This window comes from Mytilus trossulus, chromosome 14 (assembly GCF_036588685.1).
Source record: "Mytilus trossulus isolate FHL-02 chromosome 14, PNRI_Mtr1.1.1.hap1, whole genome shotgun sequence".
NCBI classification, from domain to species: Eukaryota; Metazoa; Mollusca; class Bivalvia; order Mytilida; family Mytilidae; genus Mytilus; species Mytilus trossulus.
This window is the reverse complement of record NC_086386.1, coordinates 57,881,332-57,896,099: the sequence shown is the minus strand read 5'-3', so window position 1 is coordinate 57,896,099 and position 14,768 is coordinate 57,881,332. Positions and strand designations below refer to the sequence as shown.

The window sequence follows — 14,768 nt, the reverse complement described above, 5'->3', positions numbered from 1 at the left end:
GGGGCCGATTCTTGCACTGAAGTGAGATTTTGTGTTGAACAACTCAATGTAACTTTGAGATGAAGAAAGCAATAAAATCACTATTCCTTTGCTAATCAATGTATGTAATATTAAATCAATCCTAATTCTATCTTATTTTTGACTGAACTATATATTATTAGTTACATAGTGTGTTAGTGACCTAATATGATATATACAGGGTCAGTAAATTCCATATGGGGTGAGAGCGAAGCTCGAACCCCATATGGAATTTACTTACCCTGTATATATCATATTAGGTCACTAGCACACTATGTAACGAATTTATCTTACCGACTATCTTTATGTGTTGAATTTAGACTAAAGTTGTCTTATTTGCTTTCATAACACATCTCCTTATTTCTGTATTAAAGTGTTCAGGTGTTCAATTTTAAGAACCTACTTCAATTGATATGCACTAAAAAAACTAATGTAAACGATAGATATTTATAATTAACAACCTTGATATAACAATATTAAAAAGAACTTTCAATATTTGAAATAATCAAACAGTGCCTAAGTCGCAAATTTACTACTAACCTAATATTGAAATAAGCCCCGCCTCCCTACTAACCTAATATTGAATATACACGGTCTCCACGAGGTCGCTTTTAACCAATCATATTCCTAGAAATGTATAGGAGGTAAGATAAAGCTTTATTCATTTAAATGTGACGTCATTTTTTGGCCTTTTTTTACAATTTCAAATGTGACGTCCCTTTGTGTTGATGCCTTGATTAATTCGGGTGTGTCTATTTTTTGTGTTGGATTCTGATGGATTTTGTCGGGTTTTAGTTTAAACATATTTTATTTGTTAAAGTACAAATTGGATAAGACACAAGTCAAACAGACTTAATATGAAGTCTTTTCCATTTAACATTTATAGCAATATAATACAAAAATATATGTATGAGCATGCATGTAAAGAATGGTATAGATATAGGAAGATGTGGTGTGAGTGCCAATGAGACAACTCTCCATCCAAATAACAATTTAAAAATTAAACCATTATACTTATTAGGTTAAAGTACGGCCTTCAACACGGAGCCTTGGCTCACACCGATATCTATTTAGTAAATGTATATATAAATATGGACCAAAAGACGGAAAATTGAAGAAAAAGCAAACAATAATAATACAGAAAAAACAAATAAAAATAAAAATACATAAATAAATAAATTATTTTGAAAACAGAAAAGAACAAAAAATAAACAAAAAATAATTTTTTTTAATAAAAAACAAAACAAAAACGAAAAAAATAAAAAGGACAAAAAAAGGGAGAAGAAATCTTACTTAGATGATGATGTGTGTGCGATCATGGTTTGCTACCTAGACAATTTGAAATCTTTCCGAACTTTTAATAAAATCAAAGACATTTTTGAAAATGGTTTGGTTTTGCTCTATAGAAAGAAGACAACTACCCGAGGTAAGTAGTTCTATGTTAATTTTACAATCATTTGGAAGCCAGCGCAGACTTTCAAACATTTTATTTCGTATTTCTGAATATAATATACATTTAAAAAAGAAATGATAGGAATCTTCACGATTAACACCACAGCGGCAGGAAGGGTCAGAAATAATGTTGACCCTATATAGATCATAGTTTAAGGATGATGCAAAACATCGAAGTTGTGTGAGAATTATGTTCAATTTTCGATTTCCAAATTCATATTGCTTCGGTACAAATATATTACTCTGAGGATAACGGTTTTTTAGTTCAGTTTTAAATTTATTAATTGATTCCACATCACGAGTTGAATCATCAAGATTATTCCAAAGACGTATGGTTGATGGAATAAAAGAATCATTAGTTAATGCTAGTCTACAGAATGGAATAATGATGTCATTTCCATTGCGTAGAGGATAGACCGTCATACTTTGTATTTTTTGGGGAATTAAATTTGACAAATATTCTGGAACGTTTTTATTTTGAAAATTATAAAACATTTGGATTTTTCTTCTCTCTCTTCTTTCAGCTAATTTTTCCCAACCAAGTTCTTCATAAATAACCCTTGAGCTTGTGAATATAGGTAACCCCGTAACTATCCAAGCAGCTTGGAGCTGTAATTGCTCCAGTTTATTGACATAACCTACCCCAATAGTATCCCAAACCTCACTTGCATACTCAAATAAAGGTCTTATAAAAACTAAATAGAGTTTTTCTAAATATTTCCTGCTCAGTTTATATTTCAACTTCCTTAGCATATTTATATGTTTAGACGTGCTTAAGATAATATTATCAACGTGGGCATTCGATTTAGCATCATTGCTAAATGTAACCCCATAATGTTTATTCATATTGTAATAGGTATATTTTTATCATTGAATATAAAGTTCATTTCTAAGGTTTCAACATTAGAAAATAACATAATTTCTGTTTTATCTGGATTAAAAGACATTAACCATTTTTTGGACCATTCGTTCAGCTTTTCTAGATCATGGTTTATCACAGTTTCTATCTGAAAAGCATCACGATCTGCACAGCTGAACGATGTGTCATCTGCGAAGAGTCTGCACAGAGAAATAAGTCTTTCTGCAATATCATTAATATATATTATAAAAAGTAATGGTCCCAGGACCGACCCTTGAGGAACTCCAGCTGAAATACTGCAAAGTTTTGAAGAAGATTGCTTGATAACCACCCTTTATTTTCTATCACTTAAGTAGCTTCTAAACCATTTTAACAGATTTCCATTTATACCATAAGCCTTCATTTTATGTAATAAACCATCATGCCAAACTTTACCGAAGGCTCTAGAAAAATCGCAAAAAACAAAACAACTTATCTCTTTCTTTTCAAGTGAGTTCAATATGCAATTATATATTTCTAACAGTTGGCGAACTACGGAAGCCGATAAGGGCCATTCAAAAAAAAATAATTTATGTCGTTATTACGACATAGCATGTCGTAATTTCGACATAACATGTCGTTATTACGACATCGCTATGTCGTAATTTCGACATAACATGTCGTTATAACGACATCGCTATGTCGTAATTTCGACATATCATGTCGTAATAACGACATCATTATGTCGTTTTAACGACATAGCTATGTCGTAATAACGACATCGCTATATTTAAAAGAATATGTATTATGATTGGCAAGAGACTAAATGACAAAGAAATTAACAATTATACGTCATCATAATGTCCCCCATAATTATAAAAGCCCCGGCATGGTCAGCTATAAAAGAGGGAAGAAAGCTACCAGAGGGAGAGTCCCCGAAATGCTGTGTGACAGACAGTGTTATTATTCAATTATTAGCTCCCTTGGTAAAACTCCAAATTTCATATTTAATGTATTCTATTGGTATCTTTCCTCCCTCTTTTATAGCTAACTATGCGGGGGCTTTTCTAATTATTGGGGGCATTATGATGACGTATAGTTGTTAATATCTGTGTCATTTAGTCTCTTGGCAATCATAATACATATTCTTTTATATATAGCAATGTCGTTATTACGACATAGCGATGTCGTTATAACGACATAGTGATGTCGTTATTACGACATGATATGTCGAAATTACGACATAGCGATGTCGTTATAACGACATGTTATGTCGAAATTACGACATAGTGATGTCGTAATAACGACATGCTATGTCGAAATTACGACATAGTGATGTCGTAATAACGACATGTTATGTCGAAATTACGACATATTTTTTTTTTGAATGGCCCTTATCGGCTTCCGTAGCGAACCGTTGAACATTTAGGAATAAAACCCGATTGATACTCATAAATTAATTTAAATCTTTTGTAAGTGGTTGTAAACATATTTATATACAACACGTTCCATGACTTTGCCTATGCAACTTATGAGTGATATAGGTCTATAGTTTGAAGGTAATGAACTATCCCCCTTTTTAGCTCACCTGGCCAGAAGGGCCGAGTGAGCTTTTCTCATCACTTGGCGTCCGTCGTCCGTCGTCCGTCGTCGTCGTCGTTAACTTTTACAAAAATCTTCCCTTCCAAAACTACCTGGTCAAATTAAATCAAACACAATCATCATTGGGGTATCTAGTTTAAAAAATGTGTGGCGTGACCCGTCAAACCAACTAAGATGGCTGCCATGGCTAAAAATAGAACAATGGGGTAAAATGCAGTTTTTGGCTTATAACTCAAACAAAAACCAAAGCATTCAGAGCAAATTTGAACATAAGGGTAAAATGCAAATTTGACGGGGTAAAATTGTTCATCAGGTCAAGATCTATCTGCCCTGAAATTTTCAGATGAATCGGACAACCCGTTGTTGGGTTGCTGCCCTGAATTGGTAATTTTAGGGAAATTTTGTCCGTTTTCGCTTATTATCTTGAATATTATTATAGATAGAGATAAACTATAAACAGCAATAATGTTTAGCAAAGTCAGAGCTACAAATAAGTCAACATAACCAAAATGGTCAGTTGACCCCTTTAGGAGTTATTGCCCTTTATAGTCAATTTTTAACCATTTTTCGTTAATCTTAGTAATCTTTTACAAAAATCTTCTTCTCTGAAACTACCGGGCCAAATTAAACCAAACTTGGCCATAATCATCATTGGGGTATCTAGTTTAAAAAATGTGTGGCATGACCCGGCCAACTAACCAAGATGGCTGCCATGGCTAAAAATAGAACATAAGGGTAAAATGCAGTTTTTGGTTTATAACTCAAAAACAAACCTTTAAGAGCAAATCTGATGGAGTAAAATTGTTTATATGGTCAAGATCTATTTGCCCTGAAGTTTTCAGATGAATAGGACGACACGTTGTTGGGTTGCTGCCCCTGAATTGGTAATTGTAGGGAATTTTGCTGTTTTTGGTTATTATCTTGAATATTATTATAGATAGAGATAAACTGTAAACAGCAATAATGTTCAGCAAGGTAAGATCTACAAATAAGTCAGCATAATCAAAATGGTCAGTTGACCCCTTTAGGAGTTATTGCCCTTTCTAATCAATTTTTAACCATTTTGCGTTAATCTTGGTAATCTTTTACAAAAATCTTCTCCTCTGAAACTACCATGCCAAACTAATCCAAACTTGACCACAATCATCTTTGGGGTATCTAGTTCAAAAAATGTGTGGCGTGACCCGGCCAACCAACCAAGATGGCTGCCATGGCTACAAATAGACTGAAATAGGGGTAAAATGCAGTTAATGGCTTATAACTCAAAAACCAAAGCATTTAGAGCAAATCTGACATAGGTTAGACTGTTTTTCAGATCAAGACTATCTGCCCTGAAATTTTCAGATGAATCAGAAAACCCGTTGTTGGGTTGCTGTCCCTGAATTGGTAATTTTAGGGAAATTTTACTGTTTTTGGTTATTATCTTGAATATTGTTATAGATTGAGATAAACTGTAAACAGCAATAATGTTCAGCAAAGTATGATCTACAAAATAAGTAATATGACCAAAATGGTCAGTTGACCCCTTTAGGAGTTATTGCCCTTTATAGTCAATTTTAAACAATTTTCATGAAATTTGTAAATTTTAACTAACATTTTCCACTGAAACTACTGGGCCAAGTTCAATATAGATAGAAATAATTGTAAGCAGCACGAATGTTCAGTAAAATAAGATGTACAAACACTTCACCATCACAAAAACACAATTTTGTCATGAATCCATCTGCGTCCTTTGTTTAATATTCACATAGACCAAGGTGAGCGACACAGGCTCTTTAGAGTCTCTAGTTAAATATTGCTATAACATTTGCAATTTTCCAGCTAGAAGGATATTTGCACTGATGTATGGATTTAATAAATATAATACATAATGGAATTGCAATTTTTTCGGGACAAATTTTAAGCATCTTATGACTAATGACATCCGGGCCTGACGCTTTTTTTGGATTTATAGTTTTTATGATATCAACAATTATGAAGATGCTGATTAAGCTGCACATGAAATATACATATAACATCTGATAACATGACTTGAAATTGATTTCCTACAACTATGATAAACTCAATTGCAATATTTGATAGCAGTATATAAATTATTTGGGACAATTATATGTTGTTGTTTATTTAAATTTGCTTCTTGTAACTATAACTGACAAACAGATGCCAGTATAAATATTCTTTAAACGAGGTTTCAAGAATTATATATATATTTGATTAAATTAATAGAAAATAAAAGAAATACCAACAACAAAATCGATATTAGGAAAATATGTCAAAAGGAAAAAGAAAGAAAAACGTATAACTTGATTTTTTATATACTATTTTCTCATTGTAGCCTGAGTTTATGAATTTATTCAGACGTTTTAATAGTTTGACACTTTTTGATACAATTAAGTTATACTAGATTAACTTGCTAGCAATATTAATAACACATGAAGCAATTTTTAAAATGTATATTAGAGACATTTAACGAACAAGTAACAACTGTCTAAGATACATATATTTACACTATTTATGTTTTTGTAATCTAATCTGTGCCATTATTGTGGTTCTCATCGCTGTTTTGATTGGTGGTACCTGGGGATAAATGTTGATTGTCGTCGTCTGTGGTTGTCTCAAGAGCTGTTATATCGTCATAGTTTTTGATTAGTTTTTTGGTGCCTTATCTATTGTTTTGGCAAATATGCGACCATCGGATGTCCAGTATGCGAAAATTTTATGGTTATACTTCAGATCGGCTAACTTTTGTGTAAGACCAGTTCTATACTGTGTTAAGTTTTCTGTTATGAATATGCCATCTGCATCACCCTTTAAAGCTTTTTTGTTGGTATAAACCTTGCTTCGTGTACGATATGATAGAAATCTTTTACTATAACCTGGGATTTGCCTGTTTTCCTGTAAATGTCCCAAATATCTAGCATTCAAGCGCTCTTCCACAAAATTAAAGTCCCATCTACTGATAAACGCATTTCATGTAGTCTCTGATGATTATTTTATAAAAAATGAAAAACTTTTCCAAACAACCAAAATGAAACAGTTATACAAAGTGGTACATTAAACACATGTTAAACGTCTTTAACATATCCTTTGTATCATTTCCTTGCTGATTTAAATTTACATAATTATATACTTTGGTTGGCCCAACGATGTTTATCTACAGCCAGGGGCGGATTCAGCCATTTAACAAAAAGGGGGTCCAAAACCAGGACAAAAAAAGGGGGAGGGTTCCAACTATATGTCCCCATTTAAATGCATTGACCGGCCAAAAAAAACCCTCCCCTCTTGGATCCACCAATGCCAGCGTTCAATTGATGCGAACCCTTGCATTTATAACTCATGGCAAGAACGTGCGCAATATGCACGATCATAGCTCTTGACCACTTGGTTAACAAGGCTATACAACATATATTCTACGTTTGTTGAGTTATGCCTTTCCTCGTCGAATTTGTAGTGAGTTGTATCGCAGTACTTGCTCTTTTGTAAGAAGAAGATGACATACGGTACATGTATGTCGCAGATCAGCTATATTTGTCGCGAAGGAAGAAAATGTAATTAATATCAGTCACAGCAATATTATATTGTAAAATAGATTTAAATATCAAGAAGCAACTTCACTCAAGACATTCTCATTCTGGTAAATATTAGAGGCATGATTTAGAGGGGACCCAGTGGGCCTGCCGCTTTTCTGTGGACATTTGGTTGAATACATAATGAATCACTGAAGCATAATAAAGCCATTACTGAAACGGGCCCTTTCGTAAGCAGTCAGTTTCCCCCCATTTGTGAAAATTTCTGAATCCGCCAATGAAAATAAGTGATAAGTCATACACGGCTAACACCACTATTTATTTATGATAGTACGTAGTACGTTTGAAAAATGTAAAACCTTTTGTCTTCCATCTCAAAAGACAACAGACAATAACACAACTGCTCAGAAAAACAAAACGTCAAATGTACTAGCAAATTAAGAAATTCTGCAGTTGAATACTTAGAAATAGAACTGGTTATGAATGTGTGGGAATTATACTCGTGCCAACACTCCAAAACTTGTAAAAACTGCAATTTTCGTAAAAATCAAAAACCACAAATCAAAGAGCAAGGTTAGATACGCTTGAATGGTATATGTATTCTTTTACAGCTCCATGTATGCATCTCATTTAAGTAAGATGTTTAGCAATCTGATTGAACTGCAGATCATGACTTTGTGTCATCCTACAAGGACATGACAACAGCCCATTCTGGTAATCATGACATCAGCCAATTAAATATCAGATTTCAAATTTTTGAAGGTGTGTATCAATGTGAAAGTTCCGAGGATACCAAATTGTCTTTTCAAAAGAAAGTAGAATCTATCGTTCTCGGATTTTGATAGGTTAAATCAAAGAAGATACCATGTTCTGCAAAACACCAAACTGTGCAAAAGTTCTGCAAAGATCACATTTCGTCTGATACCTTAATTACTAAAAAAAAATCTACATGTATACATACCATATAAAAAAAACTATGTTGTTATATATAGGTGATACTTGGCAGTCTATTTTTTTCTGACCGGGCCCGATTTACTGATGTTACATCTTACAAAGTATATATTCAAATTATTTTTACAAAAAGTACCACTGAAGTTCAAAACAGTTCTCGGGGAAGTATTAAACTTGCACTGAAGTGAGATTTTTTTTTATGCTCTGTGTTGAAAACCTTATTGTGACTGGGAGATTGTTAGCAATTAAATTGCTGTTCCTTTGCTTTTTGTATGTGTTTTGATGTGGCTGTACTGATTTTGTGTTATGAAAGGAAAACCAATCTCTTTTGTTTTTCTATTCCAGTATTGCTACAACATTAAAGTACTAGCGCTCTTTGGAGTGAAGCTGTGTTACATTACATTTTATGAACTGTGAAATAATTTCAAGGAGTACATAGATCTCCCTCAGTTATCAGTGGTATTACATGCTGTTTCTCAGTCTGTAGTTATAGCTATGTTGTGTTTAGTGTAATGTTGTTAGTATTTTTTCGTCATTTTCGTTTATTATTGCCAGTTTGTTTTTGGCGTATCAATTTAACGATCCATTGGGTATCCTTGGCCTCTCTATAGATATATAAATTTAGATAAAGAAATTAGATAAATAGATAAATACACATTTTATTTATTATGTAATTATAAATTCATGATTTGTGTTCTCAATGAGCTTGGGATGAGCACGTGGTTAATCATGTGGACGACTCCATTGGTGGCGCTGATATCTGGTTTGATGACGCTTGTTGTTCCATCAACATGGACAGTTGATCCTACAAGAAAAACCAAAAGTCAACAGTTGCTTATCATAACTATACGCTTTAAGTAACTGCAAATGTGTTGCATAGGTATTTGCGGGTCCAAACAAACAGTTCCTAATATTTGACAGAACCACTTTACGAAGGTTCGAGATGAAGGCTGTGAACAGTTAGATGGTAGTTTCATCATAAAAATAGAATAGGAAAAATGCTAAAATAGATTCCAAAATCATCCATCATAGATGTAATTTTGTTAAGGATCTGAAAGAGATTGTGCAGGTTATCTGGAACCCCCTCTCAAAGGCATAAACTTTCCGCCAATTGTTTGTAAATGCATGTTGCATACACTTTTGAATGTGGAATTCTATATATATATATATAGATTTTTTTTGAAATTTCTTCTTCTTATCCAAATTAGAAAACCCCCCAAATGGAATATGAAAGATGGCGTATTGATATAGCAGCTGGGGTGTTTGTGTTTTGTTGTTCGTATACACGTTTTTAGCAAACATCTTATCCAAACTAAACATTTGCCATAAAATGACAAAGTCACTGCTACTATAAAAGGAACAGAACAAGCAAACCGATATAAATGAGATGACAAGTAAATCAACATGTTTGAAAAACAATTTCGATAAAAAATAAAACATAGAGAAACTGAAGATGTGCATATGCTAGGATATAAGAAACAGCATACAAACTGTATAAAGTACATGTATTCACCATTATGCCCGCGCTTGTCCAGCCTATTTTGTTGTACTTACCAAAGAATGAAGCTGAAATTCGCTCACGATCTGCTTCTTCCAATGTGTGTAGAGATCCTGAGTGTAAACCGTCTCTGTAAATTGTTCCAGGTATAACGTGATACAATAAGACCTCTAAAACGATAAAGTAAGAAGTCATAAATCATAAAGCAGGTAAATATTTCTTCATTTTTTTTTTTAAAAGTTTGTTGTTGCGATTTTTGTTTCTTAGTGGTCATACTACTTTATTTCGTTTTTTGAATTTTTGCATTTTAAATTATTATTTTTCGGTTGTTTTATTATTTATTTTCTGGTGATTTGTATCTGTTTTTGTTTTAATATACAATCATGCCTTTTATGTTTGAATAGTATATTAAATCTTCATAACACAGTGACAACGGATATGTTTCAATTGTTGTAACTTCTATCCAGTTTTAGCGGGGTTCGTGTTGCTCAGTATTTTGGTTTTCTATGTTGTGTTTTGTTTACTGTTGTTTGTCGTTTTCTTTTGAGCCATGCAAGGCGTTGTTAGTTTATTTTCGACTGATGAGTTTGAATGTCCCTTTGGTATATTTCGCCTCTCTTTCAGGACTGACAAATTTATACTAATTATACATGCAGGGTGAGGCAAATGGACAAGTTTAAACATAAAGATGATGTTCTAGCATACTTTAACATAAATACACTTGACATACATTTGTATAACGAAACTTACTCTTCAGGAGATCTGGGTTAGCCAAAAGTTTATCAACTTTGTCTCCTAGAGCTGCAAAGGCAGCATTTGATGGTGCCATCAAAGTGAAAGGACCTTCTGCAAAATAATAATTTATAAGTTAAGACAAATTTGTGTGGCATTATATAAATAACACATAGCTGAGAGGGTGATAGAGTGAGATTGGTACCCCGCGAAAACATTGCCAAGCACGACGAATTGAGGACAAGTGAAGCAAGAAGTTTTATTGTTTTATTTTGATTGTCAAATAATAGAATCTGAGCCAAAACGTAGAAAAGCTTATTATAATTCTCACATGTTTTATACTTGTTTTCTTTTTCTTGACACCAACGTATTTGGCTTCTGGGTAATATCTTGCGTGACGTCAAGCTGTTCTGTGAACATTTCGTCTGGATACTAGTATATCCAGTACAGTATCCCACAATTTATATCTTTCGATATTCTTTTTTATGTTACGGAAATATCTACGCATCTTTTGAATTTTCGTATTTTAATTCCAAATTTATTGAGAATGAAATCAAGAACGAAAAAGGCTACACATGATTAATAGTGGTTAACATGCTTCTGAGTAGCTTGAGTTATTCATTAAACGAACGTAAAGTAATTCAAACCCACCCACTAGCAATATATTTCGAAATTACTCACGTTGAAGGGCCTCGACAAGACCAGCGGCCTTTGCTGCAGCTACAAGTGTAGAGAAGTTTCCATCAGCTGTCAAAACATCAACAATACTTCCGGCTGCTGGCATCATGACGTCATGTACAATATGGATGACACCATTACTGGCCATTATGTCTGATTGGAGAATTCTAGAACCCTCAACTGTTACATGTCTCTAAATAAAAGAAAAAGAACGTATTTAAAAAAGAGTTAAAGAATGTGTGACGGGGAAGGATTTACCAAATCCTGCTTTTTGCAATTTTGATCTTATTTATATTTTTCGAGTTTTTACCTTTATAATTCAAAATTTTAAATAAACTCACTCTTGCTGTAAAATAATAGTTGATTCTGATTTTGGTTCCTGCCAAACTGTCTAGCTGGAGTTCATTAACATGAAGATCTTTCAGTTTGTATATACCATTGACAACGTGGTATTTGAGGGTTTCAGCGAGTGTGTTTGGGTCCTTCTTAAGGGCCGTAAGAGTATCATTTCCAAGTCTCTGGAAGGCATAGTTATATGGTGCAAAAACTGTGAATGGACCTAAAAGGGAGATAGTAAGATATTTATTATTTTAGCTAATCTACCATTAATTCTGACTGCATACCTAATATATCATGTACTGTGTTACAAATCTTAGATTCTACTGACGAAGATATGTTAACCGAGGTCACCGCTAGTTGAATTTTGAGTTAAGCCTAGGTTGCCGAATGGTCTAGAGCGCTGGACACATTGCACGCAGGCGGTGAGGTCTCGATATCTCAATAACATGAGTTCGAATCCCGTATAAGAAAAAAACACAACTTTGCTTCCTCAAATTTGAAGATTAAACATTGTTGTGCTGATGTTTAGGGTACATATGAATATAATTTGAGTTTGAAGCCGTGTACCACCTTCACTGGTCATGCAATGAATGGAGCTGTCGTAGAGTTTTCCCTTGTTTAGACATACTTGTTTCCATTGATATATATACACAAGTAATCCTGTGTTAGGATGCTAAAACAGCTCAACCACTGTTCTGCTGTTTGCATGTTAACAGCAGCCAGTTTGAAAAACTGGATAGTACATATACACTTAACGGGTCACATTTGTATTAAGTTTCATAAAGATTGGACCAAATTTCATTTTGTTTTGACATTTGTGTAATTTCCATGGCAAAGGCGACATATTTTTGGGAAATTCCAAGGAAAAATGCCATATCCATGTATTCAAATTAATAATTCTATACAAAGTTGTATTTTGTTTGAAGTATTTAAACATTTTTTAGTCCCCCTATTTTCGTCAATCCAACAATATTTTGTCCAGATTCCCAGTTTGTTTTTATTCTAAATGGTTTTGACAGTGAACTCTTTTTTAATGCTTCTCCTGGTACTCTGTCAAGTAAGAGCAACTAAAAGAAATAATAAAGCTTACAATTGGTAAAATTTAGGGGGAAATTTTCTGTTATTGTTTACCACATACAAAATCATCGGAAATAGTATACCCCCTTTTTTCAAGCTGCTGGTTGTGAAACTAAATACACATTTTGTATGATTTGTACAGGAAACATATCAATATGTCATAATATAATGTAATTGTGAAATGAAATACGAAAAAATAACTCTTAATCTAAGTTTTAACCTAAACTCCTATTAGTTTGTTTGTTAAATTTTTGTTGTTGTATTTCTGCATCATATCTGGGCCGATCATGTTCTGTTAATTTAAAACCCAAGATGACGAAAATACTACCCTAAGCGAAAGTATTCTTATTTTACAAAATTACCTCCTTGGCTCAAAACATCTGCTAATCCAGCTGTCTTTACCAAATCTACTAAGATTGATTCTGAGCTACGTGCCGCAAGTACAGAAACAATATTATTGGTGGCAGGGGTGGTAGCCGCCAAACAAAGAGGGACAAACACCGACAGGAGTATTACTTTCAACATGGTTCAAGATCAGTAAAGATAGTAAAACCAAAATTATCACAATTTTGTAGATTTTAGTGATAAAGTACTTACGTTAGATTCGTGTCTTTGTGTGGGAAAAACCATATGCTGGAATGCCTTTATCTTACATTGTTTGCCAAATGCCAAATGTTAACCTTAAGATAAAGGACTATCGTTACATATGTAATTTGAATGAATTCTTAAACTTTTATTCACATTTCGGGTCTTACATAGACATTTCCGAATGTTTGTTCTATTGTTGAATATCAGGAATAGCCTTATATGCCTTCACATGTCAATTATTAATAATTTAACTAAAATTAAAGTATAAAAAAATATCAAGGACTGCTTCTTTTGAATCTTCAAAGCAGGATATTCTGTTCGCTATAAATATAAAAAAAAGTGTTTTAGGTAAGTCTGGGAAAATATATCTTTAGAAATATTTCCTTCATGTCATGCTCTATGCTCATTTTAACATGGGTAGGCATTATATTTGTCGATATTTAACCCTGAGCTTAAGCGAGGTGTAAAATGTGGTCTAATATAATGCATACTCATGTTAAAACGAGCATAGGGCATGCCATGAAGGAATTATTTCGGTTCTAATAGGACAAATAGAATCATATTCAAAACAGTGTGGTCCTGGTCATTGCTTGACGACCTAAATTATTCCATTGACTGGGATAGATTAGGTGAACGTTTGTCTGTAACGACCATTGCTCACTTCTTACTTATTATAGAATTTAAACTGTAGGGTCACCAAAGGTTCTTAACGCCTTTAATAATAAAATAATTCGAAAAATTAAAAGGAATAACCTTTATGTTTTGATTTATGTTATTGATATAAATCAACACATCGTATTATTCCGGATTCGTTTTCCGAATTGCTTTATTTAGGTGTTGAGAACCTTTGGTGACCCCACAGATTCAGTGTCCTTAACAAGTACATAGTGAGCAGTGATTGTTACCGACAAACGTTCACCTAATCTGTCCCAGTCAATTGGATAATTTAGGTCGTTAATCAATGGCCAGGACCACACTGTTTTGAATATGATTCTACAGTATTTTTATAAGTCGACGCGTATGAAAATACCGTAAAAATATTTGGCTGTTCCCGTTTCCTCCCCGAAAGTCTGTACATTACATATTATATTTGATACGTTCTTAAACTACGAGCAGGTTAAATATATATGTTGTTTGATAAAAAAAAATATATAATATAAGAGTTTATGTTAGCTGCTTAAATTAATGTATTTTACAGGATAACGATGGAAATAACGTTAATATAAACAGTAAGTTCGTGCGCATGTGTCAAACATATTTTGTGCTCATTAGAACACGGCTTTGTTTACAAAGTGTAATAAGGACGTTATATTAGAACTATCTGTTAGTTGTAATTGGCTTGAATTTGTTTTCTATAACTGAGATCGGTACTTTGTTTCTTTTGTCTTTATAATTAAATATGCATAAACAAGAAGATGAGGTATGATTTCGAACGAGACAAATCTCCACAAGAGACCAAATGAAACAG

The 14,768-nt window shown here is 33.3% G+C and overlaps 1 protein-coding gene across 1 annotated transcript; it reads right to left on the bottom strand.

Annotated features, from left to right (window-relative positions):
* Nucleotides 1-9,031: 9,031 nt before the first annotated feature.
* On the bottom strand, nucleotides 9,032-13,290 carry LOC134695877 (transforming growth factor-beta-induced protein ig-h3-like). Its single transcript, XM_063557346.1, has 6 exons — nucleotides 13,075-13,290; nucleotides 11,638-11,855; nucleotides 11,300-11,489; nucleotides 10,637-10,732; nucleotides 9,943-10,056; nucleotides 9,032-9,193 (listed from the first exon to the last, which is right to left on the bottom strand). Exons 1-6 carry the CDS (start codon nucleotides 13,235-13,237, stop codon nucleotides 9,063-9,065), a joined length of 912 nt encoding a protein of 303 aa, XP_063413416.1. The 5' UTR covers nucleotides 13,238-13,290; the 3' UTR covers nucleotides 9,032-9,062.
* Nucleotides 13,291-14,768: the final 1,478 nt, after the last annotated feature.

What these genes read in the sequence shown, in the direction of transcription:
- LOC134695877 (XM_063557346.1), bottom strand. Translation starts at nt 13,237, where the DNA reads ATGTTGAAAGTAATACTCCTGTCGGTGTTTGTCCCTCTTTGTTTGGCG. An exon ending in AGATGTTTTGAGCCAAGGAG is followed by an intron (nt 11,856 to 13,074) that starts GTAATTTTGTAA and finishes TCTCCCTTTTAG; the next exon opens with GTCCATTCACAGTTTTTGCA. An exon ending in ACTATTATTTTACAGCAAGA is followed by an intron (nt 11,490 to 11,637) that starts GTGAGTTTATTT and finishes TCTTTTATTTAG; the next exon opens with AGACATGTAACAGTTGAGGG.